General features: G+C 38.0%; 4 protein-coding genes across 4 annotated transcripts in view; 2 read left to right on the top strand and 2 right to left on the bottom strand.

Moving 5' to 3' along the window:
- Window positions 1-275: 275 nt before the first annotated feature.
- Window positions 276-6,132, top strand: LOC101296358 (probable histone H2B.1-like). Its single transcript, XM_004294534.1, has 2 exons — window positions 276-792; window positions 5,553-6,132. Exons 1-2 carry the CDS (start codon window positions 363-365, stop codon window positions 5,960-5,962), a joined length of 840 nt encoding a protein of 279 aa, XP_004294582.1. The 5' UTR covers window positions 276-362; the 3' UTR covers window positions 5,963-6,132.
- Window positions 5,481-26,636, top strand: part of LOC101296642 (probable histone H2B.1-like) — a 29,242-nt gene continuing 8,086 nt past the window's right edge. The window contains exon 1 of the mRNA XM_004294535.1: window positions 5,481-5,515. The gene's annotated coding sequence lies outside the window, so the exon portion shown is untranslated. The remainder of the gene's footprint in view (window positions 5,516-26,636) is intronic.
- LOC101294928 (acyltransferase-like protein At3g26840, chloroplastic-like) lies at window positions 7,145-11,556 on the bottom strand. The gene is made up of 14 exons (XM_004295883.1): window positions 11,331-11,556; window positions 11,149-11,200; window positions 10,891-10,946; window positions 10,558-10,716; window positions 10,335-10,442; window positions 9,965-10,044; window positions 9,608-9,729; window positions 9,321-9,429; window positions 9,023-9,153; window positions 8,527-8,896; window positions 8,298-8,411; window positions 7,924-8,009; window positions 7,690-7,799; window positions 7,145-7,338 (listed from the first exon to the last, which is right to left on the bottom strand). The coding sequence occupies exons 1-14, from the start codon at window positions 11,554-11,556 to the stop codon at window positions 7,145-7,147; spliced, it is 1,917 nt and encodes a 638-aa protein (XP_004295931.1).
- On the bottom strand, window positions 12,797-26,137 carry LOC101294643. Its single transcript, XM_004295882.1, has 29 exons — window positions 25,494-26,137; window positions 25,133-25,310; window positions 24,938-25,045; window positions 24,684-24,818; window positions 24,164-24,588; window positions 23,394-23,502; window positions 23,130-23,255; window positions 21,520-21,813; window positions 21,313-21,429; window positions 20,963-21,196; window positions 20,744-20,854; window positions 20,486-20,632; window positions 19,936-20,304; window positions 19,764-19,853; window positions 19,389-19,652; window positions 19,162-19,285; window positions 18,304-19,065; window positions 17,776-18,010; window positions 16,978-17,080; window positions 15,995-16,192; window positions 15,853-15,877; window positions 15,651-15,706; window positions 15,546-15,598; window positions 15,222-15,451; window positions 14,907-15,120; window positions 14,343-14,751; window positions 13,608-13,847; window positions 13,296-13,383; window positions 12,797-13,209 (listed from the first exon to the last, which is right to left on the bottom strand). Exons 1-29 carry the CDS (start codon window positions 26,135-26,137, stop codon window positions 12,797-12,799), a joined length of 6,501 nt encoding a protein of 2,166 aa, XP_004295930.1.

The raw sequence follows: 26,636 nt of genomic DNA, 5'->3' as shown, positions 1-26,636 counted from the left end.
TTTTATCTATTGTTGGTGATATTCCCGCTTCCTCTTCCTCTAAAAAAAACTGGAACTCCCGCTCTTTTTTGTCCAGCACATCGATCCGCGCCTCTTTTTAGTGCAAATTAGAAAATGCCACGTGGTTCCATCTAAGTCGTTTGCCTCCTCGTCGAACTAAACCATATCGGACGGACTATATCCACCACGTCACCGATCCGCGCCTTCTCTTATCATCCAATAGAAACCCAAACCAGCTTCCTATATAAACACAAGACCTAACCCCCAAATCAATCACCTCACAAATCTCAATTTCTCATTTCGCATCTTAAACTTCCCAAAATTTCAATTTCGTTCCCAAATTTCCCTTGAGAAAATTTCCGATGGCGCCCAAGGCTGAGAAGAAGCCCGCCGAGAAGAAGCCGGCCGAGAAGACCGTGGCGGAGAAAGCGCCGGCGGAGAAGAAGCCCAAGGCCGGCAAGAAGCTCCCCAAGGAAGCCGGAGCGGCCGCCGGAGAGAAGAAGAAGAAGAGAAACAAGAAGAGCGTGGAGACCTACAAGATCTACATCTTCAAGGTCCTCAAGCAGGTTCACCCTGACATTGGGATCTCCAGCAAGGCCATGGGCATCATGAACAGCTTCATCAACGACATCTTTGAGAAGCTTGCTCAGGAGTCGTCCAGGCTCGCAAGGTACAACAAGAAGCCCACGATTACTTCTCGGGAGATCCAGACTGCTGTGAGGCTTGTGCTTCCTGGTGAATTGGCCAAGCACGCCGTCTCTGAGGGGACTAAGGCTGTGACCAAGTTTACTAGCTCTTGAAGGGTTGGGCTGGGATGTGGATGGGCTTTGGGTTTAGGGCTTTTGTGGATTTAGGGGATGGGAAGTTAGGGTTAGTGGTTTATGGTTTTAGTATTTGTTTACTTTGTGGTTCAGATGCTTTGACTGTTGTAAAGTAATTACTGATTTTGTTCAGGTTGTGTTGAAATGAAATTGCCTTTGCCCAAATGATCTGTTCCTTTTTAGATTTTTTCTCTTATTGGTGAAATTATTTTCGTTTTGAAGCTGTTAGCAATTGCACAGTCTAAAATTTAGTTTATGTGATTGGATATTTCTTCAAATTTAGAGTCTGGATTTACTAATTTTTGAATCAAATGGGAGATTGAGTTTTGGTTTGTGTGTTAAGCACGATTGGGTTGGTTACTCTGCTCAAGTTTGCTAGTCCTGAATACCCTCTATGATGTTCCCGCGCTTAATTCTTCATTATGTTGTGGTTGATTCCAATGGAATGTGGATGTTATTGAAAATTTGCTTATAATCTGTGAGATGCAGCACTATTTTCTCGAGTAGTTTGATATGTACATTTTCATTGGATGAGCGATGATGTGTTAATGCATGTTGTTGTCGTGTTTTTGATGAGCACATTTCCTTATTTTGGTAATACAACTGATTGGTTTTAGGATGGTGTCATTACATTTGCTTTCTTAAGCTCTGCTGAAGCTTGAAAATAGATGGCAACGTTTTGAAGCCGATATATGCTTCATTGCTTTGCTTAAGAGGTGGGGAGACATTCTGGAATGACTGATGATTTTCTATTCCCCCAACATCAATGATTCTGAGCACAGAGTCAAAGTAATTCTCACTACTTCACTGGTTTTAAGTTCATTTTCCACAATTCAAGTTGTGAAATATGCTGGTGTGTAATATTGCAAGTATTAGTTATCCCACTAGAAGCTTTGGTTTTGTTGATTTTGCAATATTGATATTACTTCAGTTGTGGAAAATAACCTTATTGATGTTGGTCAACTGGTATCAATTTCATGCCTAAGGATAAAAGACGAGAGAGTAGAGTTTCATGTTTGGGTCCTTTTAGGCGTTATATGATTGTTGCTAATATGATATTCATAGTCTCAAGTCTCAACTTTTATGGAACTCAACTTGCAGCCAGGTTATGTATGGGACATATAGTCTCTATTAGTTTCCTATGTTTGATGGGGTTGTCATCTGTTCACTTTCTGAAGCAGACGTTTTGGCTTTTGCGTGTGCCGAATTTGCTCTAGTTGTGTCAAAATGTATTACCTTTATACCCAATTGATCTGTGCTATTCAGTGCTTAAATTCTGCAAAAATATGTTATAATCATCTTTGTTATCAGCAAAATATGGTTGATTTTGAGACCTTTTGCCTAAATTTCCAGAACATTCTTTCTTACAAACTCCAGTGATAAAACCACTTGGCTGTATATCATTAACGAATTCTGTGGGAACTGGGAAAACTCTTCTGCTTGGTAGTCTTTTGCTTTCCTAATAAGGTGCGCATTTGATTTTACTGTGCTTGCGGATCAGAGTTCATGTTCTCTGTATCTAACTAGAATTAGGATAGACCATAACCATATATTCAAATTATTAAGGATATACATTCCTTGCTGTGATGTAGGAGCTGGTAATGCATTCCATATTGGGATGTAGGAGAGAAGGAATAACAGTTAGAGGATTATGAAGAGAACATGGAGGAAGGGAGAGAATTAAGAGAGAACATGAGATTTAGGAAGTTTGATGAAGATTATAATCAAGTCTGCGTTTTTCTTCTACTACAATGCCTCCTATTCTAGGAGCCCGAGAGGGCCTCATTACAATAGAGGTTACAGTTTGAAAAATTCTAAAGAAAATGATAGGAGCATAAAATGCGATTATTTTATAGTTAAACCTTTGCATTTAACTTAGCTATTTTCCTTTAAAAAGATTGTTTTAACTTTGTTATTTTCTTAGGTATTTCGTGGAGCAAGATAATGCAAATATGTGCTCAAGTGATGCAAGTAAGGATATCCGAATGAATTGAACATGTTAGTAAACACATCATAGGTGTAATCATTGTCTAGTGGTGAGGAGTAGTTCCTAACTAGTTTTTATTATTTGATTTCCAAAACCAAAATTCCCAAATTTAGTTTTCTGTTTTTGATCATTTTGTCCGTCATATTTCTGAATTTTGTTAGCATAGCAAAACTACATAGTTTTCCCCCAAATTTTGTTTATGTCTTCGTCAGTGTGTCTAGTTTCTCCAGATTTAATTTCATAATTTTTCGTTGAGTCTAGACACCCTACTTTTCTATACTACCATTGATAACTTCATTGTGATTGCAGGGTTATTTATAAGTCTATTTTAGGCTTATCAGAAAACCAAAAGCTCAGTCTCCAGCTTTACATGAACATAATCAAGGTATATATCAAGATGGGAATTCACAGTAGCTCTCAGTTGAGGCCTGTTGAGCTTCATTGTAGATCTGCATATATGCTGGTCTAAATTATGGAAAAGGCAGAAACGTTGAGGGATTGAGGGATTTCACAGGCATTAGCTGCAGGAGAAACTATTTTTGAACTTTTGAGAGAAAGAAATCTAATTAAGGACTGTAGTTCAGTGTCCAGACTCCAGACTCCAGGCTCGGGGTTGATTTCTATCCTTCTACTCATGCTCAATCATAAGGTTTGCACCAATGTCTTTCTCTCTCTCTGATGCAAACTTGAACTGTTGTCTGTCGTATCTTGTAACTTGTGCTTAATCATATATTATGCTGGTGTGGTGGTTTTAATTTTACCCTGGTGTGGCATTTGTGTCAAGTAGGCCTTGGCGGCCTTGCAATGTAAGCTGTGAAGATCCTGTTTGCTGTAATGTATGCACTTCGAGTCCTTTGCATCTCTCATTTTCTTATTTTGGAAGCAAATGAAGGAAAGTATGTGCTTCTCATATTCCTTATCGCATTTTGTTATATTGGGGCATTTAGATTGAATAAACATTAGAGGTTTTACTGAAATTGACACATTTGAACTTCAAGATTTTGAACTCTGCTTTTGATTTTCTGATTAGTTAGAACCTCATGTTGAGATATATATCCCACATTGGGAAAAACGAGACCTTGTATGTGAGTTTATAAGGGTTTGGGTCACTCTACTCATTGCCAATTAGTTTTGGATGTGAACCCCAAACTACTTTATCATGGTATCAGAGCGGGTTACTCACGTCCACGGACTCCACGTCACCCTATATGTTGTCCACGTGTTAGGCTTAAAGATTAGTTACACGTGCGGGGGCGTGTTGAGATATATATCCCACATCGGAAAAAACGGGACCTTGTATGTGGGTTTATAAGAGTTTGGGCCACTCCACTCATTGCCAATTAGTTTTGGAAGTTAACCTCATACTACTTTATCATCCTAAGAGATAAAAGCTAAGAACCGAAGAAAACCTCATACATTGACCATTCTTTGACTACTTTATCATCCCAAGAGGTAAAAGCTAAGAACCGAAGAAAACCTCATACATTGACCATTCTTTGACTCCAGCAAGGAAGATTTGTTTTTGTTTTCAAGCAATTTGCTAACAATAAGGAATTCAATCTGGGCACAAGGTGGTTTTGCCAAATTTCATTCTTTAAGTCTACCATAGTAATTCCAAGTCTTCACCTTTCTACGTATGCTGCTAATAATCTGATTAATTGGGCAAGGTACACAGTTATTTAAGCCCTACTTTGCATTTTAGTTTTCATTTCTTTGTTTTTTGAAGATGGTAGTTTATGAACTCTATGAAATCTGTTCCTACTATGGTGTATTACTCTATTTTCTTTTCAATAAATTACTCTTGTTTCATCGAAGTTTAAGCAAAAAAAAAACCTCTATAAAATCTGTGTTGTTCTGAGATGAAACAGTCAGTAAGACGAAGAACAATAATTTTCATGAGAAATATGCTATGGAGTATGGACGAACCTAATTACAAAATCTGCGTTAACATTTTCAGTTATACATATGTTCGTTATACCGCTTATACGTTGATTATGATCTACTCTAGCTACTACTAACTAATTAACTAATAGTATAATTTATTTATTTTTTTAAATTCAACTTCCATATATAATTAAACTTCAAAACAAATCTTACACAAGTTGAGAAACAAAAACACTCAAATTACATATATGGTCATATTATATGCTGTTTAACAAACCAAAAAATGCAGAAGTTGCACTTGAAGAGAGAAGATCAAGAAGAGTCTGAGTTAACTTCAATTACCGGGCAAAAAGAGGAGCAGGGGACAATTGCCAATTTCGGCGTCTCCGCCACGCTTCAAATCCAAACCCTCATCACCCCACGCTTCCTGCCATATCAGGGTCTCCGCCACGCACGACACTTCAGACTCATCCCCTCTGTTTTCCTCCCGAACGTCGTCGTTTAGCTTTCTTCTTTTCTAAAAGATGAACCGAGATCCTGCCCAAGTCCAACCGCCTAGCCCGCTTTGAAAATTTTTCTCTTGCTTTTAAATGAGCACCAACACGTATAGATACACACGTGGCATTTAATTTATCAGCCGTTGATCATCCAGTCTTAATCGCAGGAATCCAACGATCCTTCATAGCCACGTCACCGATCCCCCACCTTCGCCTATCCACCAATAGAAAGACCAACGAGCAACATATATAAACAGACGACCCAACCCCTCTTCTCATTCATCCCACACATTTCAACACCTCATTTTCTCATCTCTAAACTTTCAGTTTCAATTTCTTGAAAAATTCCGATGGCGCCCAAAGCTGAGAAGAAGCCCGCCGAGAAAAAGCCGGCCGAGAAGACCGTGGCGGAGAAGAAGCCCAAGGCCGGAAAGAAGCTCCCCAAGGAGGCCGGAGCGGCCGCCGGCGACAAGAAGAAGAAGAGGAACAAGAAGAGCGTGGAGACCTACAAGATCTACATCTTCAAGGTCCTCAAGCAGGTCCACCCTGACATTGGGATCTCCAGCAAGGCCATGGGTATCATGAACAGCTTCATCAACGACATCTTCGAGAAGCTTGCGCAGGAGTCGTCTAGGCTCGCCAGGTACAACAAGAAGCCGACGATTACTTCTCGGGAGATCCAGACCGCTGTGAGGCTTGTGCTTCCTGGTGAGTTGGCCAAGCACGCCGTCTCTGAGGGGACTAAGGCGGTGACCAAGTTCACCAGCTTTTGAAGGATTTGGGTTAGTTATTGTGATTTGGGGGAAAAGTTAGGGTTAGCGGTTAGGGGTTTATGGGTTTTGTGATTGTTCAATTTCTGGAGTAGATGCTTTTATGATGTATGTAAGTAGTAATCGGTGTTCTTTGGATTGGAATTGAAATGAAATGGAAGGACCTTTTATCCAATTGATCTGTCTCTTGATTCCAGAATTTTTCATTAGATCTGTTTGAATTTTTCATTATCCAATTGTCATAATGAATCTTTGTTGTGGTATTCTTCTTGGTATTTTGCGTCCCCTGCAATCTGTATGGGGCACATATAAAAAATGGCCTAATCTTGTTACTGCACTTATAGTTTAAGTGGGTTCTGCTGAATGTGGCATAAACATATAAGCATAGTCACGAAGTTAATATATGCAAATGGTGGTTATTTTGGGTTACAATGTTGGTGTATGGTATCGGGGATCTAGAACATTCAATTGCAAGTAGCAGCATCAGTTGATGGAATGGTTAAGAGTTTGATATGTATCAAACCATCGATCCTATGTACCCGAGCATCTCATGGTTCTTATGCCTGCATTGAGTTCATTTCAATTGTTTGGTTTCTTGTACGGCGTCTTTTCAATTTGGCACCCTTTTGTAGTTAGTTATTTGCTGAAGGTGGAAAGTAGATTGATGGCAAGGGGTATAATTAAGCAGTCCATTCTCGTCCATTGTATTGGAAAGCTTTCTTTAGGTGAAGTGGCTGGTTTCAATGGCTCAAAACATTGTATGGTAGGGTATTTTCCCCAGCACTAGTTTTGTTTGTGTTAAATTCCAGATTTCTTTTTATGTTAACATAGTTCGTTGAATGATGTGACAGACAACAGCTTAATGACATAGCTGATTTCTATAATCAGGCACCTGGTAAGTAGCAACTGAATTGCTCTTTCAGGACATAGCAGGCTAGCAGCTACTCCTCTTTGGTCCTGTTTTCTATGAAATACCAATGTGACTCGGCCTCTCCATACTTTCACAGGATATTTCTGCAAGAACACCAGAAACAAACTGAAGAGAGAAAGATGCAGAAGAAAATCTAATATGAAAGTCCATTCGCCATTCCAGAACCGCTCCAATAAAACAGAAGTTTTTTCATGGTGAAGTAACTATTTGCTATCGATTATCGTTGTTCAATCATTTATCATAAGAGCACTTCATTAATCGAGGTCAAATGCAGGAACTTCAGATGTAAAGCCATGTCTGGCTTGGAAGAATAGCCGAGACGCAAGGCTTCTGTAAGGATCACTCTCTCTTCTTTCCTGCAAATATGCAATGCATTTCTCAACCTCTGATTTCACTTCTAAATACAGTTCATGAGCTTTCTTCCTGTCTCGTAATTCCTCCGTCCTCCCTGCATGTATACACATCACAATTAGATAATCACCCAAGGACAAAATACAGTTAACTCGTGTCGAAAACAAGTACTTCCTTTCTACTAATGTCGATCTTTAGGTTTTTTTTTTTTTTTTTTTTTTAAACTTTTTTCTTTCAAATTTTTCTGTTGGGAGCAACACAATATCCTCAAAAGGTTTCTATATCCATAGATTAATCCTTACAAAAGGCTCATGTCAAAATGGTTTGAGATTTAATTAAGTAAACTCCAATCATCATTATCGTGATTTGAGTTCATACTCAAGCTCTTACAAACTCGACTACTTACGGCGGTTTTAAAAAATTAGTTGATTATAGTTGAAATGCTAACCTTCTGTTTCAATTGGTTTCCCAAAATGAAAATAATACCGACCCGGAGATTTTGGTAGAATTCCTGGGAAGTGTACATCTTGATTGCCTCCCTCCCCATCAAGGGTAATCCTATGGTCACAAATTACATCAACATTCAAAAAGGAGAAAATCATTCTAGTTGAATGCATCCAAATCGTGATACATGAGATATAAGGACATTAACAATAAAATACTATCTTGACAGATCTAGTACCTCAGTTTTCCAACTTCATCAGTTAGTTCATCTATATATTTCTTGAGGAAAGGAATTTTAATCTGGTCTTCATAATCACATAATATCTGAGGAGAAGAAAACACAACACGATATTGTAATATATTCTGACCATAATGAGTGATAAGTTGTACATGACAACTACTTTAAAATGACACATAGGCGGGGCAAATCAGATTCTACATGTATTTAAGTTTAGTACAAGTTTAGCTTTTAGTTTATGAAAACCGTTGTTTACCATTTACCAACTTCTATAAGCAGCTTCTCAGTAATGAAATGAGTTGCGCTAGCTTGATAAGTTAAACCCTATTTGCAAACTGGGCAACAACAACAGCACACAAGGTTGGTGAGCTTACGTTACAGAAATCATCTTCCCCAACCGTACCAAAAGGTACGATTTTCGCTCCAAATCTAGCAGCCATTCTCACAAACTCTGACTGTTCCGGCCAGAATAACTTGTATGCTTCCCCCTGAAAAGTGATAGTTAGCTTTTGTGAAACTGTTGCAATATATAGACTAGTGACTCAAACTCCCGGTTAAGTTCAAACCAGTTAAGTAAACAATAAGTGAGAGTGAATTCAGCACCTTCCTGTGGCAAGCCTCACGCACTCCACCAGGATAGAGTAGGATATGAGACTTTGTGGAGAGTAGCCTGAAAAAGTTTTTTCCGGAGACAGGAACAGCCCCCATAAGTCTGAAATCATTGGAAAATGGTACTTCCATTAACTTTCCTTGTTTCCATTTCATAAACATAACTGGATGTGCTATCCCTCGCAGATGGATGCCTTTATGTTCCAACAACTGCGTTACCAATGGAAACGCATCAAGTCCGAGTAACATGTGATTACCAACATACACTACAGGACCATCTGAAGGAATCCCAGCTAAGCCCCTCACTATTTCCCCGTCTGCTAAAGTTGAGAGCATCACTGGGCTCATAGTTATGTTCATCCATCTATACACGTACATTCATTAATAATAATCACGAAATATATCAATACTGGAAAAGAATTAAGACACAAATAGAGCCTAACTAGAATGCATATAAATCTGTCTAATACGCCAGGAAAGTATAACCGACCTGTATCTGTCCAGAACATCGTTTAACTCGGAAGGTGATGGTGGTATGAAGTCTAAAACAAAATCTCGTTCTTTTGAACGACGATAGACACCAACCTGCTTGATAACAGTTACCAAATCAAAAGCATCTTCCTGCCAAAAGTTGGAGTGTAATATATTAGGCACATGTAATTTAAGCTCAGAAACATTTGGTTGTATACCTGTATAACACGTCAAAACTTAGTATAGCAGAGGAGAAACTAATTCACATTTGAGCACTATGATCAAATTTCTACTAGCTCATGATCAGATCATCCTACCAAGAAGAGGAAATGGCCACAGTCTTCAAATGTACAGATCTCACAATTCGCAAGTAGCTGCCGGAGTCTCAGACCTTCCTGTTTACTAGGTAGCAATGGATCCCTTCCGCTATTGAATAGATAACAGCAAAATCAGCACTGTATTCTAAAATGAGGATAGGGTAATGCAACAAATTGTTTTCTTGTCAGTTGTATTACTTGTGTATGTAATAAATTTGGAATGAAGCATGATTATAATAGCTCGCATGAAAATATTGCAAGAACTAGGTTTGGAATTTAAAGGAAACCTGGAAAGTATCAAGGTTTGAGCTTTTACAGCATGGAGGCGTGAATTGGCATACGATGAAGCTGAATTAATCATTTGTAGTTTCCACAGAAGTGTTTCTATTGGCAAGATATCTGCAAGAACCTGGAACTTCAACCATTAAATCCCATTTCACAAGATTTCACCTCACCTTTTGGAAAGTAAAATAAAATATTACAGATAAATGTAAAAAGACAAAAAAAATCAAATGACAGAAACTTCAGCCCAAAGAATGCATTAATTTGTAACAGATGGTGAGCTAGAAGAACAAGTAGTACTGTACTGATGTGGATATTTAACTTCTTCTGGGTAGGAGTAATGTCTCGAAACTGTGTCTTACAGAGAGGTAAGCTATTGATGGTGCAACAAGATCCCATGATACCCCTCCGAATCCCTTCTCTAAATCAGCCAGCATTGCACCTACATGGATGCAAAAAGTACAGCTGCAGATTAAACCATTACAAAACATATATATACTTTCTGTTACATGCATTGGAATTTGAGCCCTTAATTCACTTGAACTAAGAACATCAAATGTGGATTAATGAAATCACATATATCAGTTAAACACTTGAACATAAATCAGCTGTCTCCTAAGTCCAAACACAAATGAAACCACACTCTTTTATCACTTTTGGTATGAACAGCTCAGCCGTTGCTAGCATCTTTCTGGACACGAGTAACAAGTAAATAAAAGAAGGAAAGCACACCTGCCATTGAACTCAGTACAAGAGGAAGACTAAGATTGGATAGTAAGTCGGGCATGAACTGCAGTAAAGATAATATGGGTTGAAGTGGTGATTTGCTGATGGACGTTGCTGCACATAATCATTTTAGGTGTTAAATTGAGTGAGAAATTACATCAAGTTAATACCCTCTTTTTCTATGCTTGCATTAAAAAAACTTTAATATGAAGGAACAAATATATGTTACCAGGATTTGCTAAGACTAGAACAAGGTCGATATCAGTGTTAAGGGATGCCACAGATAGTGCAAGGCATGTTCCAAGAGATTCTCCAACAAGGTATACTGGTCTATTAGGTGAGCGATGATGCTCTGAACGAATTTTTCTCTCTACCAGCTTCACCAAGTCTGTCACATAAGAAATTTGAAAGTCAATATATTACATAATAATTTGATCTCCTAATGTGATTTTCATTTCAGGCAGCAGTGATATGTATAAGGGACACGACGAGTGAAGAAAACTGCATCTACACCACAAAGAGTTCCAATGCTATATGTATCATAGTAAAAAGAAGGAAGAACCTGCAAATGGTGTTCGATCCTTGGGAGGAATATGCAAGCACAAGACCTCAAAAATCCTTCAAATAACAAAGAATAAATTAGGCTGGGGAACTAATTAGAATGTAGTTCAATCAGCACTTAATATTGGAAAGAGGCAGTAAACTGTTTACTTGAGAAGTTAGCTGGGAAAAAAATATAAAAAAATCAAACTAAAACATAACAGAATCTATATGTAATAGACATTGTATGAGGGACAGTGAAGGTTAAGTTAAAACGTACTCTCCAAGTTTCTGATGATGCATTATAAGCCCAAGTCCAGTGCCATCAATTCCTGCAGAGCAGAGTTTGAACGATACAATTACATAAGGTTGAAAGCTTTTGCAAATTGCAGTTGCAGAAAAGAAAAAAGAAAAAAAAAAAAAGAGTACGTTGAGTAGTTTGAATTATTATTGGTTACGTACCCGGCAAAAAGAGAAGCAGAGGTGAACCGGGTAAAGGTTGGCCGCAGTCTAAAGGCGAGAACCAGTGAGGCATTCCGACGTCGGATTTAATTAGATCCTTGGCTTGCTCAGTAAAATTCTTCAAGCTCACACGCTCTTCCACCAAAGGGTGGCTCTGGTTCTCTCTAGCTAGCTCGGAACTGCAAGATATGGTGTGGCGTGTGGAGAAAGCTAACCTTCTAGTCATCCTAGATGGATTAATTAAGAAACACGACGTCAAATTACGTCGGAGAGTTGATGGAATGCGGCAGGGGAGAAAATGAAGGGCGTTGGTGGCCATGGAGTCAAGTAGATCCTTTCCTTATCTGGCTTCGCTTTTGGTGTGTAATTCGTGAGTGGCAAAGCAGCTATTAAGTAGTTTGAACAAGTTAACATAATCACTACTGGGGGACTTCTACAACAAGATTGGTAGTGAGTGATGAGGCGAGGAAAGGAAGGTGGTTCCGGAAATGCAGGGCAGTTTGATCAAGGTAATGAAAGCATGCATGTTGCCGCTCTGCTGGGCTGTTTGTGTATCCAACTACACTATACAACTGAGCATGCGAAGTTATTTGGGGGATGGTCATCATTCACAAAGAAATTAATGTCATTTAAACCTCCAATTCTTTTTCTCTTTTTTTGAACAAGGGTTTGAAACCGAGTCAGGAGGCTCATCCCCACACCCATATTATTATTAGTGATAGTTTGATGTGATGGGAAGACGTAATACCTGACTCCCGAGTTACAATGAACCTCGCACACTATGTATGAACCTTAACATTAGATGCCTTATGGTTTTATACAGAATGTGCTTACAATGTATAGTGGCTACTGGCTAGTGATTCAAATTCTCACTTAATCCATTTATGTCCTGCCATTGTGGAAAAAACAAACTAAACAGTAAGTGAGACTGTGAGAGTGAATTCAGTACCTTCCTGTGAAGAGCCTCACGCACTCCACCAGGATAGAGTTGGATATGAGACTTTATAGAGTGGCCTGAATATTTTTTTTTTTTTCCTGAGACAGGAACAGCACCCATAAGTCTGATTTCGCTGGAAAAGGGAAAATTAGTTAACACTCCTTGTTTCAGTTTCATAAATATCATTGGATGCGCTATTATCCCTCGCAGACGGAGGCCGCTTTGGTGCCAAAACTGTGCTGCCAGTGGAATGGTATCAAATCCCAGTAACATGTGATAACTAACATACACTACAGGACCCTCTGAAGGAATGCCATCAAAGTAGCTACCTTCCTATCTGCTAAAGTTGAGAGTATCACTGGGCTCAAGATGTTGATCCATCTCTACACATTCATTAAAATTTAAAAATAACAAAGTATCATTACTGGAAAAGAAAAACAAAAGGATGCATAAATCTTGAGCCCAGTGTAGCACAAAATCTAGATTACAAAATTACATACCACCATCCCCTTCTGATGTTATGGTGGTGCTACAACTCTTTTTTCCATATGCCAGTTGGGACACCATAGCATACAGGTGCTGCTCCGATCAAGAAAGGTAACTGGCAAGTTTTACGTGCTTCACTCATGAATGATCCAACCGTCGGCCTATGCTCACAAGACAGGTTTTTGTCCGATTTCTGGACACAACCCACACAGGGACTCGACCTTGCTTTCAACCATGAATCAAGCATGGACTTTGCAAATCGGTCAATATCCCTGTCCGTCACATCCCACAAATTGGCGACAATGACAGGAGAACCGGCTAGCAAATAGGATAGTGGAGTACCTTGTGGAACATAACATCCATTCAGTTTCAGAGAACCACTACTACATCCCATTAGGAGAGTTGCGGCACAGTGTTCCAGTTTCTGAATCTCATGTCTAGGAATATATTGTTTCCCTGTACAACAGCACGTACACAAATAAAGTTCAGAAACCTGTTATGCAAAACAATAATGTCAAGCAATATGTACAACCAAAACATACCACATCCATGGCCAAAATACAAAAATAAATCATGGCTGCTCAACGCTACTGCCAATTCTTCAGCAGGAGGTGCAGATCCAGCCTTCCCCTGTACAGTAATTCAAGTGAAACATTACTCTATGGGACATATCTCTGTCTATGATTCAATCTCAAATACAAGTACATCTAATTTAAAACATAAATTGGTGCAAAATGCAATTATGTGTGTAAGTAGGGGTAAGATACAGATCCCCACTACAGAACTTCTATTCAAGACCAAAATCTGCATGTTTGTACAGGGTATAATCTTTCTTGTATAGAAAGAGCTATTACCTCCAAGTTTTGATCTCTGAACCATGTCTCAAATTCATTTTGTGTATAATTTAGATCACCACTGGGATTCAGAAGATAAAAGGCATCCAAGGGATCAATCAAAGGAAATAAAGTCGCTATACTCTGAACTTGATCTTGATTCTGGTAGTTTCTATTGGCTGTTGCCAAAATGCTCCCAACAGAGGGCATGCGATACACCTCCTGGTTTCTAAGGACTGGTAAGTTCTCCCAAGGAAGCATCTGCAGTAACCATTCAGTTGCTCAGCTTGTTAAAACTAATTTACAATAAAGAGAATCAATGAGAGTGGACTTATATTCTATTTACAGAAAGTTATCAATCAAATTACACGTGAATGGGGGTGTAACAACTATGCTTAAGAAAATGGCGAAGTAACAAGTAAATGTCCAAATATGTAAGCTACACTTTGTAAAGTTCCTTGCTGGCAAAGAGGAACACAAAAGCCTAGCCTAATGCATGTATACATGTCAAGAATTGTAGAGCACTCTCATGAGTTGAAATACCAATTCTACTTCGCATAAGTCATCTAGCAAAAACTTTCAAGAGACTGAATACAGCTTATGATTTTTGAAAGGTAGTATGAGGACTTGTTTTTAAGATAAATCATAGTTTCACTTTCCCATCATACCATTCAAACAAGAAAAGGACTTGGCTTAAATTTTAGGAAAACTAATCTCTAATATAAGAAGAGATAACATAGGAAATTGAGCACATACCTGCACCTCGTAGTCCAGAACTAATATTGTTGGCTCTATATTCACACAAGAATGTAAACCTTTAAGCTCATTCACTGCTTCTGATACTAGTTTGTAGGCTGACTCAGACAAGTTATCACCACCACTAGAATCATTACATGATGCCATACACTTTTCTTCCTCTAAACATCCAAATTTATTAATGTAGGAACCTTTCTTACGACAAAGCTGTGTAACAAATGGACCTCCTTCAAAGTCATATTTGGAACCCCCAAGGATGACTTTCAAAACACTTTCATCTATCTCCATTTTGCATTTGGATTTCAAACTGCACACTAGATCCTCAAGTACCGAGTCCAACTGCTCACGGTCTGACCATTCACCCAGTAGCATAAGTTTCCAAGCACCAAACCATGAATCTTCCAAATTCCTGGTGCATGAATACATACCTCAGGGGTGTCAAATGATGTAGTTATTAATACTATGAATTATAGCTAAATTTAACAAATAACAAGTGGCCTAATGGCAAGTCACCCAATTAAACCCATGGAAGGCTGCAGACAGAAAGGAAGGAGTATAACCTACTTCAAAAATTCACCAAGGCGGCGATCAAAATTCTTCCTCTGCACCCACCAGTAAAGCTTTTTCTCATTTGTATCTTGTACAGGATGTTTCACAGATGATGAATAAGTCCCCTCCAATATCAATCTAAACTCCGGAGCTACATCATCAACCACAGTGGAACCCCATGGACAGTGCCAATTCTTTATTCCAGAAAAACTATCATCATCTGAATCTCCTGTTAAAATTGGCAAAAATATTCAGCACTGCAGCACTAATACATCAAGTATTAAAAACTATGAGATATGCTATCAATTTCTGTCTATTAAACAAACTTACCTTCTAATACTGAATCCACTGGCAGAAGCACACTGATAGGTTGATTCTTAGAGTTCAAGCGTGAAACCACAATCCATGCATGCACAAGTGATGGAAAACACAACAATTCTTGTAACAAACTAGCATAAGGGCCTCCAAGCACACTTATACAGATGATTGTGGTGCATGGAAGGCCTGAAAAGAATTCTGTCACAAATTCTTCAAGGTATTGAGTTGACTCAGGAGCGACCCTGCATCAAGGTAAGAACAGAAGGGGAGGAGAGATCGTGTTAAAAAGGGTTTCACCAAATGATCAACCATATTCTCTAAAGTGACAAGAATAACCTATGTAAATTCTGTTTTTCTGGTACCAAGCATGAGCCAGCAACATGTGCCCCCTGGAATAAAGATGTCATTGCAGTAACATATTAGAATATGCTTCACATAAACCAAAGTAACACTTGGCTTGATTTCTAATAGTGACAATCCGAATAGGACATCAAACGCTGTAGAGCAAAGTATAAGCAATTAGAAACTTAGAAACCAGTTAAAGAATGTCGACTTATACTGAGGTATGGAAACGATTGTTCATTTCATTAGTGAACAATATATTTGAGTGGCTTAAAAAGTATCCTCAGTTCTTGAAAATTACCAGCTGCATTACTCTTGGGGGATAACTACCATGGGACATGTGATTGTTCAAACTCAATCATATAAATTGACCGACTGCATGTAGGTTGATTAGATGCTCGTATAAATAGACTAATAATGAGAAAAGAAGAGTATGGACTTACCTCACTGTTTACAGGGTGTTGGAGTTTACACCTCTCAGATATTTTCGTAAAAAAATGGTAATTGAGATGCGCGCCAATTGAAGCTTGATGGAAATAAGAAGCCCAATGATTTTCGTGGAGATTTTTGCAAGAAGATGACAGAGAAAAAGTTTCACTCGAGGCAGAAAGTAAAAATATAGCCGCAAGCAATCTAGAAACCTGTTGAATACCAAAAGTCAATATCACCTTCAACAATAACATGGCATCGCAAATGAACACACAAAAAATAATTGGATCTCATGAATGCCTCCCTTTCTTTGATATCATCTTATTTGTCATGCTTCCAAAACTACCACTTAGAAACAGATTACTCTACAAATAGTACTCTTAGAAACGGTCACAAGAACACAGAAAAAATAAGAGATGCAAGGTAAGAGTACAAAGTAAAAGTAAAAAATATGATAACAAGGATTCTTCAAGTAAGAGAAGCAATCACAAACTTGTTATCATAAACTTGTTATCTTCCGCGTCATATTAAAGTCCCCATAGGAGAGATGACATTGTAATCTTCTAGACTTTATCCATACTAAGAGCAGCTGACCCTGAGACTTTCACCATAGGAAGATCCCTTGCATGCCTTTTGAAAAGAAAAGCTATGTACATTTGAGTTGAAAACGACAATTTCTTTGGAACAATACATGTTTCAAAACAAGGTTATTTACTTTCAACCTAAGTGCTCATAAAAATGCACCTCAAGCAAATGCACCCTTGCATGACAATATGACATAAAGGAAACTAATAGTTCATAAACAAATAGATTAACACTATACTCCTCATAATCATCACATGAAATCACCCTTAAAATATCACAAGCAAATGCAATGTTACTGACTAAGACATACAGTATGACATCACTGATAATACTACAACACAACTACACAGGATGCATAGAACTTCAAGTAATAATTTGCTTGAATAAGAATAAAAGGAAAGAAAACTTTGACCTTCTGAAAAAGTACAGGAACCTCACGGCAGAGCACAAAAGCTAACATCAACCATGACACTAGTTTTGGTAGATGGATATGAGGCAGATCAGAAAAAAGAACCCTGGTGAACAGAATAAGCCAGAAAAAACAAAAGGACAGGAAGTTAATATGGCTAGAAAGCAGCACTCAGTACCATTACAAAAGTGTAAAATGCACCTATATTGACATTTGCAAATGTGATCTTCTATCTGCCAATTGGAATTCAAATTAGGGTGTGTACATCAGCATCCATTGATCGATAATAATGTGTAGTTTCTCAGTTTCTACATGGCCCCTCTATTTTAGATAATTTTCTCCATTGAAATGTGTGTGTAGCCATGTAGGCTCAGATCATATTGCCTAAACATATAATAAATGCAAAACCCGTTTCGTATTTCTTGCCGGGAAGCTGTTATGGGTTTTTCATAAAAGCCTGTATTCTTAGATTTTGGTCATAAATATAAGAAACACAAAAGTAGCACCCTACATGCTACACCTTGAAATGTACAAGCGAATTCTTTTACAAGATCACAAGCTAATTAAATGGCAGAGTAGCTTAAAAGTAAAACATGGTAACTAAAGTAAACTTGCCTCTGAAATTATAATACCAGAAATCAGTCGTTTAACACAAACCCCTTTAAAAAGTAAGCAACAGTCACGAATACCGGGTCATTTGCAATCAAAATATTTTCCCCAGTTAACATTTGAACTGAATATATTCTAGAGGAAAAAGTTCAGATGTAAACACAACCTGCATAAACATGCTACTACAATTACCTCTTATTCTTGGAACGAATCTTTAAAGACAGCCAACATATGCTGTACAGTATCTCCGCACGCTCAACACTAAGCACATCCCCAGGGATTTCCTTTGCCATTAGATCAAGCAAGCAAGTTGGCGGAACAGATGAGGTAGTCATAGAAAATGGGTTCCTGCTGACTAAAACTGATACGCTTTGCAGGATAAATTCATTTGCTTCATGAATTTGACCTTGATGCTCCAAACAATTTCCTGTATGTAAAAGAAAAACAGTAACACATGAGGGCTCCAAAACCATCAACAGTGCCATTCGCACTGACCTACAATTCTCACTGCCCACAGTAGTGTCAAATATAAGGTCCTGAATATTGTCAACGCTTAGATTTCAATTTTAATGATTTAAATATATGCACTTATATATAACTTTGAAGGATGAAACAGAAATAAACATTACAAAATGGTGCCATAAGTATCTTTGGACTGCTAATTACCTTAGCAAGCTGAAATTAATAAGTAAAAGATCAGAACATGCAGATGGACCATACCTAATCCTGTCAGAAGCCTGAGAGAGAGACGCCTGCGGACATACTCCCATTTCAAATCTACAAAGTTTTTCAGTAGCCCAGATTCCATAACTTCCATGGGAAGACATTGCCAACACCTCGTTTTGTGGCAAATGCATGTTTGGTCACACCCATATGAAACCTCACAACATTCCAAATCCAAAAGAAAGTCTCTGTTACTTAAATTATCAGAAGAATCACACTCAGTGCTTCGTTTCGAATTTTTTGAATCACCAACTTGGACACCAGTACCTCTTACACTTTGGTTATGACAAGATTGGGATCTAGACTGAGTGGACCTCAAATTGTAAGGAACTGAAACTTGATCCCTCCCCACTGGTTTTCGGGCATTCTTAGTCCTAGACTTTTTAGCTTCTATCTTGCCTTTTGGTTCCACCTTGGTTTCTGCAAAATGACTAGAAGTACTGCCACCAGAATTTCCAACTTCTTTAAGTACAGTTAGTCCGGGGCAACTAACAGAGTTTTTCCACTCAGGAAGGTTTAGCTTGGTAAGTGCTGAATTGTACAAACTTTCAGCACAAGATGGTTTCTCTAAAGATGCACTCCTTGAACTATACAATTTCCTTTGGTATAAATCAGCAAGATTCAGCTCAACAGTTGCTTCTTGCATCAATCTGCACTTTAAGCAAGAAATATCTTTTTCACTAGCATCCAAATATTGCTTGGCACTTTGCAGTTCCTTTTCTGCCAAATCCCAAAGCTGCTTCTTAAGATACAGTTTTCCTGAAGATATTCAAAAGCGAACAATTAACCTCAAGGGAGTGGAGAAATCATCACATGACAATAGAACAAAGACCAAAGCAAAGTGCGTTGTTATACCCAAGACCGAACAAAATGCAACTGTAAATAGTGGCAAGCTTTGTGAGCAGGAAATAGTCTTTCCCCACTGTAAATGTACCTCAGCCTCAGCTCCATTACCAATTATTTCATGGATAACCCCTACCTGCAGTTCATGTGAGACATCAAATTCCAAATATGATTTCAATAAAAAATAGCTCACTCTTATATCCTAAATTAGAAGACTTAATGAGAATCGGAAGAAATACCTGAAGAGTGCTTTCAAGATAACATTGAAGTACATTATAAGGACTAAGATAACACTTTTCCAAGTTACATGAACTAGTGTCAAAGGACCAAACTTCACGGGAAACTGATCTTTGCAATACCAGATTATGATCATTCAGTGTAAACTTCTGATAGGTATCCCCAGTTTCATTGTACTTTTCAGTCTTTTGTACAAAACAGTATGCAAACTTCTTTTGGAACAGTTCACGGCGCAACTGGTGAGCTTCCATTGCATATGACAGAGCCTAGATTTATTGAAGAGAAGAACAACAAAGTCAACATGCAGGACTTCAACTTCAATACCAATCATATTTAACTTTAATCGTAAAACTGGAATCAAGATTGATTGAAGTTACCTCAACTAACTGGCCGTTTGAAACTAGTCTTTCACATAAATCATAGTAGAGATATGCAGTTACATAAGACGACTGACTCGAAACAGGAACCTATAAGAGTAGCAAGTTTACAGTGGTTATTTTGCGTCATTACAGCATAACAGTTCCTGGTAGAAACTAGAGAGGAACTTACACTTGAAATAAGTTCAAGAGCAGCTTCTTTTACTTCATCAACTGTGATTTCACATCGGAACAAGTTTTTAGGAATGCATGGTCTCCCAGGTACATTTGCAAATAGAAATGAGAAATTATGTTGGAACCCTATTACCAATTGTCGGGATCCTTTAAGAGAATCTACCCAAAACTCAATAGATTTTGGAAGTTCACCAAAATGATCTGATAAGTTCATGACGAGTGTATCATTAACAGGCGAACTACAAAGGGCATGACTAACTCTCCTGCACTCCCACAATCTGACCAAGCACTTCTCTAACGGGATATTTTTCCAGTTATATAATCTAATCAAAATCCTATATATATCATGATAATAATCCATGTGACCCTGAAAAAATAAAAACAAAGAAAGCAGTAAGTCAATAAGCAAACCTGGATGGATGACATTGCAAATTATTAACACATGCTTTCCCAAAACCATAAAACAAAAACAAACAAAAAAACTAAAACATATATATCCTTTCTGTGGAACCTAGTCCTAGAGCACCATTAAAGGTAGAAAGACGAACCTTGATAGATAACAAATCAAAAATATTATATAGGAGTGTCATCGTACTTTCAGACACCATGAAGCATTTGTCGTCTGGAGAGCACATGTCTATAGTAGAAATTCCCAACCATGCATCAAGGGCAGCACGGATATCTTGAAACATTTTCTGTTTGTAACAAAAAAAATCAGGCCAACAGTTGGATGAAATTATTTAGATAAGATAGAAGAATCTGAGCATTAAGTATTCAATTCTGGAGACTAGTTTATGCAATGACACCTCTGATTGCGGTTCATCCTCCTGGGTACAAAGCGCTCGTAAGCAATATGCCACAGCTAATTCATGTCGAGGAGATGTTTCATGGATACTGGTGTTACCATACGTCTTACTCTGCATCAGTAACTAATTCATGTCAGTCAAAAATCCAACTCCAAAGATAAAATACTCGCACTCTAATCCAAACAAAAGGTACTGAGAAATCATAAAGAAAAGAATTACCTGATTGCTTACAAGTAAAGTTATTGCTTCTGTTAAACAACAGATACAGTCCTTTAGACCATTGATTCCATAGAGTTTTAACCATCTTCCCTTTCTCACTAATATTTTTGCTTTTTGCAACCAACTATCTGGAGTGACATACACATCTTGCAGTAGTATGTTTATAATTTGCATTTGCATCTTCTGACAAAACTCAGGGTTCACAGCATACATTTGCTCATAAGCAAGAAGTCCCTATAAGATTCAAGATGGAAAAGTAGATGAAAACCATATTACTCACTGTTAGCCTACAAATTCTATGGATAAGCCTGAGCTCAAAGTGACAAGAAAAACCCATAAAATATTCTAACCTGCTCCAAGATTATCTCAGTCGTCTTCTTTGATAAATTCTTAGAAGATGACAGCAGACTGTATAAGGTTGGACAGCTATCCTCAATGTGCACATTGTTACAGCACTTACATTCCATCTGGATATGACAGAAAAATTAGCTAGAATAAACAGCATGGTAAGTAAGCACATTACAAAACATTCAGACACTCCCAAACAAATTGGCTACCTTAACCCACTGCTTCACCACAGACATTGGACCTGGCAGCTTCCCAAACAAATTTACTGCAGTAGACCAAGTTTCAAGGCACTCTACCATAGCTCTTTTCACCTCGTGATTATCAACTTGGTTAAGAATATCCAATAAAAAAGCGCTTACTGTACATGACTCATTCAAGACATCTAAAATGGTATCTTTGGAAAGATCAGCAATGGAGACCTTTAATTTGCCTGCAAATAGTTCACAAAGACGTATAACACGAGCCCAAGATGCCTTGCAGGATAGCTTCAAAGCCTCTGAAGCCTGCAGAAATAGATTACAAAGTGAGGCAAGAGAAACTACTTCCCAAAAAATTCTCAAGAACCAAAAATGCTTATGTTACGGAAATAGGGAAAGAAAACCTTCAAATCACCCCAAGGATTACTTCTATCAGTGGAAACAACAAATCTGGTTACACTCATTCATATGTGAAACATATCTAACGAGTCAAAAAGAGTTTAAGAACCAACTTTTCGAAAGGACCCAGATTAAAACCAAAAGAAAAAATAATAATACGGAAACTGGTTCATGAAGAATAAATTAATTCCTTGCCAGAAACTCTACTCCAGCCCCAGTGAAAATACAGATGCACTTGCTCTACAAGGGGTTCAAACTTGGCATGGCGTATGTAAACCTTATCCCATGTAAGAAATTGGATTTTGAGACTCATAAAGTGTGGGTAGATGTTTTTGTTTATTCCCTTATAGATAGCCTTTGGAATTAAATTAAAGTGCTAATACATTATATCATCTCCCTCAAGAAACACATTATGTAGATGGAGAATGGAGGCATGAGGCATGTGATACATAACAATTAGCATAAACATGCAGATTTTGTGGTAGACATCATAATCCCCTGAAGGTACTGATTCAGTTTAATAAATTCTATACAATTCATCTTCGCAACAGAGTTACACAACTATGCCATGCTTACAACATCAGTGTTGTGCATCAGCATTGTGCATGTAAAACTCTGTGCACTAATGACCATCCATTACTTCAACTAAAACAATGTTATCAGAAGACAGTACAGAGATAGAAAGAAATGATAATTGAAGATAACATAGTTTAAAAACCTTTTTGTATACTAGGCTCTTCTTTTCTCTAGGCGGAGAGAGATGGAGACAGTGGGGAGAAGTGTTTTTTTAATTTTTTTTTATTGAGAATATTCCTGAAATTAATCAAGAGCTTTGCAGTTTCTTTACTACCTATCCAAACAAAACTAAAGGAAAATAAAAAAATCCTCTCTTTTCTCTCCCATCTTTTATAATCTAACCAAATTTACCAAACACACTATAACCAGTGATAGACCAAAAGCATCAAATATATAGAACATCAAACTCTGCCTAGAGAATTACATCTAAACTTGATCTTCAAAAACTGGTCAAGATAAGTAAACTAAATGTGATAATAATTATGCAACCGCAAGTACTAAATCACTATTGAACAAATTCATTGAAGACATAAAAGCACATTTATAGATAAGAATATCAATGAAACAAATATAAGATAATAAAGATCAACTTTATCTTAGACTAAACAGAATCCCTGTTACTAAAACATCATTTTGTAAAACACTACCTCAGTCAGCTCCTTGTTTTTGTACAAACGTGTCCCAGTACTGTAGAGAGAGGCATATATATGCTTTAGACCATCAAGTTGAATCCATTCGCTGGTAATGACATGGTTTAGTATTTGTGCACTCCTCTGAAATAAGGAACACAAGATAATAATCTAATTAAATGAATAATATGATGTTGTACAAGATTTACTAAGTAAACTAAATATACTACTGTTGCGAGAAAAAATGTTGTCCGTATCATATTACATTATAAGAATGATAACCTGTGTGTTAAGCTTCGTTCTGGTGGAAAGTATACAAGCAGCCACAGAAGCACGAAGGATGCTGTTCTGCTTAAATCCATCTATATCTATATCACAAGTAATTCTGTACCTAGAGACGAGCATATATTAGTGTAACATCACTACAAACTCAAACTGTGATAATAAAGCATTAAAGCATGTCATACAATCAGACAACAAATCATGAAAAACACACACAGAGTTCATGAAATTAAAGCAACTCAGCTTCTTAAAAGCTAAGCAGGACAAAACAAATATGAAAAGAATAAAGCCAACAGATATATATAACATGCAAATAACTAATTCTCAGTAAAACAATGAAAATATCATAAGTTTTTAAAAAGAATAAAGCCAACAGATATATCTAAAATTACTAGGCCCCGAGTTTTTGAAAATCGCTCTCAGGAGTAGTTATTCATTGTATCTAACAGTTAAGCACGAAAAAAGAATATGGGAAAAAGATGAATCTAACATGTAAATAGCAAGCTCCCAGTTATACAATAAAAAATAAAATTTAATACATTTCTCCCCATAACGATATAAGATAATAAATATATAAAATTTTAAAAAACCACCGTGCCCCCCCCCCCCCACGGGGCCCCCAACCACAAGTAAAATAGAAAAAGGAATCTAACAGAACACCAAGCTCAGTTTGAAGGCAACCAGATTATAGAACTCGTCTACAGATATGCTCTTATAATTGATATATTATAGCAATGATAGAACAATACTGAACTTTACAATTCACTCACGTTTGTAAAGAAAGGAACACATCGTATAACTGATGAAAGGCACCCTGGATAACCCACAGTCCATTAGAAACAAAGGCAGCTCCATTATCAGCAAAAATCTGCTTCTTTCCCGAATAAACTATGTCAACAAGTGGGTGGCATAAGAACTCCAATGCATTATAATAAGGCAGAAGATAATCCTTTAAATTCTTCTGCACGTGCCTCGTGGAAAACCCCATTTTGGAAATATCATTTGTACCAATTTGGAAATAACTTTCTAAAGAATCAAGACAATCTGACAAATCAGTCGTTATACCGCCATCATCAAGCAACATTCTAATTGCACCCCCAGAAGATGTAACATCATCATCCTTGGACTTTAAACTACAATCAACGTAGTGCAAACCAGTAGCATAAAGCCTTAGAATCAAATTTAAAGGTGGAACCTGCAAAGTAAATTACATTCTAATTACCACACAACAAAGGAAAATAGGGGACCAGAGATGAAATTTGATAGCAGAAAACCACATAAATAAGATACCTGATCAAAGTGAGTTATTAACTTTTCTAAATGAGATCTCAAACTACCAGAAAGATTTGTACTTGTAGTACAACACTTATTGGCACAATAAGCAGTAAGTTCAGCAAAATCTTTTCCTGGAAATTCGATCTCAGCCTGCCAAATTAATTTTAAAGAAGTTAGACATTGAGATGGGACAGATAATTGAAGAATATAGACATTAGACGGACCAAATTTCTCAGTAGTCAATCAACATTAAACACAGCTATGATTACCTTGCATTCATCAACAAGGGAGTCCAACAAGCATAACAATGTGTTACTGATCCGTGACGAACCAGGCTCTTGTAATGAAAATAAAGCTGAACATATTCGACGTCCCCACTGCATAAAAAATAAATAAAAAATGCTGATTAGATAAGCACATTGAATTTCACAGTACATAACTAACTAAAACAAAACTCTCGTAACCTTGAACATATGATCTTTGATGGGCGACTTTGCATACTCGCTCACTGTTATGCAGCAGAACTTGCATATGAGATTTTCTCCAAAGGATGAAAGTGTCTCGACTAAAAAAAGAGTACACCTCCCGAGATAAATGGCAAGCTGTCTGTGTACTTTGTCACTTGCAGTTTCATCTAGCACCCTACAATTAGTTGATATCAGATAAACAAATGCGAAAACTACTAACATTATCACAGCAAGTATCTATGTTTAATGAAGAAAGCTCATTTCGGCAATGAACTCAGCAATTTCAAACCTAAGAATTTCTCAATTCCACAGCAACCAAACACAGAATAATTGAAAATAGAATATCACATTGACTGACCTAAACCAAGGAGCCAACTCCTCAACCATACAAAGCAGCCGCTCATATACCTCCTCCTCCTTGCTTTGAATTGCAGAAGCACACCTCGCTAGAATATACACCACTTCTCCGATCAGAGCCCCGAACTCGTTATCGGCGCAGCCCTGCTTGACACCTGGCACAAACCGACTGTCCAAATCCACCGGCTCCGTTCCTAATTGAATTGCCTTGAAGCTCTTCAAAACCCTAAGCGCCTCGGACTCCGCATCCCGGTGGCGGGCCCAGGCCTCGAGGGCACAAATGAACCGGATCCTGTGGATGTGAAACTTGTACGGCTTGCCGGAGAATTGCGACGACACGGCGGCCATGGAGTCGAGGCAGAGGCGGTAAATATCGAACAATTCGGGGGCAAAAGCGGCATCGAGGTTTGAAGGATCGGCGAGGCGTTTGGGGAGGATGGATAGGGCGCGGTTGAGGAAGGGGGTGAATTTTTTGGCGAGAGAGCGTTGTAGGGTTTGGAGGTCGGCGGAGGTCTTCTTCTTCTTTTTGTTGTGAAGGTCGGCGAATGGGTTTAGGTAGTCGGAGATGAGGCGGTGAATCCCGGCAGAATCGGCGGATTCGAGCTTGGAGAGGAGAGATTCAGAGGTCTCCGCGGCGGAGGCCATGGCGGTGATGAGAGAGAGTGGATGGGCTTTTGGAAATGATAAGGGTTATTCGGAAGGGTTTTTGGTTTAAAGGCGCGAAGAGAGAAGCGCTTATTTCAAAGTTCAAACCAACGAAATTGAAAAAATTCGGACCATGAATGAATATATGAATTTGTTATTTGATGAAATTTTTCAAATGGTGTCCCAAGCTAAGTTCATTCATCATTTTGACATGTCGGTGAGCCGTGGCTGTAATACTCTAGATTTTCATATCAATTTTCCTTGTATTATTCTTTAATTAATGAAGGATTATTTATGAAAATTCTTTAGTTATGCGAAGTTGAAGTTTCGAGAGTTTATTTAAAGTGCTTTGACTTTTAAGAGGCTAAGAGTTGACTTTATTTTTTGTAAGTTATCTTTGAAAACTTCCTTCACGGAAGTTGTAGAGTTTGTCGATATGAGTTCGTAGACATGCGGCACGCCTAAAACGGATGTCGTATGAAGAAGTTATGTTCAGAGG

This window comes from Fragaria vesca, linkage group LG3 (assembly GCF_000184155.1).
Source record: "Fragaria vesca subsp. vesca linkage group LG3, FraVesHawaii_1.0, whole genome shotgun sequence".
NCBI lineage: Eukaryota > Viridiplantae > Streptophyta > Magnoliopsida > Rosales > Rosaceae > Fragaria > Fragaria vesca.
Note: the sequence above shows the minus strand (reverse complement) of the source record. Positions and strands in the feature narration are given on the sequence as shown.

Excerpts from the sequence above, each read along its gene's own strand:
- LOC101294928 (XM_004295883.1), bottom strand. The coding sequence starts at position 11,556 with ATGACTAGAAGGTTAGCTTTCTCCACACGCCACACCATATCTTGCAGT. Across the intron at positions 9,154-9,320 it reads GTGGCCATTTCCTCTTCTTG|GAAGATGCTTTTGATTTGGT; the intron begins GTAGGATGATCT and ends AACTTTTGGCAG. Across the intron at positions 7,339-7,689 it reads GAAACCAATTGAAACAGAAG|GGAGGACGGAGGAATTACGA; the intron begins GTTAGCATTTCA and ends GTATACATGCAG.
- LOC101294643 (XM_004295882.1), bottom strand. The coding sequence starts at position 26,137 with ATGGCCTCCGCCGCGGAGACCTCTGAATCTCTCCTCTCCAAGCTCGAA. Across the intron at positions 15,707-15,852 it reads CCCCAAGAGTAATGCAGCTG|CGTTTGATGTCCTATTCGGA; the intron begins GTAATTTTCAAG and ends TTTGCTCTACAG. Across the intron at positions 15,599-15,650 it reads TCAAGCCAAGTGTTACTTTG|GGGGCACATGTTGCTGGCTC; the intron begins GTTTATGTGAAG and ends TCTTTATTCCAG.
- LOC101296358 (XM_004294534.1), top strand. The coding sequence starts at position 363 with ATGGCGCCCAAGGCTGAGAAGAAGCCCGCCGAGAAGAAGCCGGCCGAG. Across the intron at positions 793-5,552 it reads GGCTGTGACCAAGTTTACTA|CTGAGAAGAAGCCCGCCGAG; the intron begins GCTCTTGAAGGG and ends TGGCGCCCAAAG.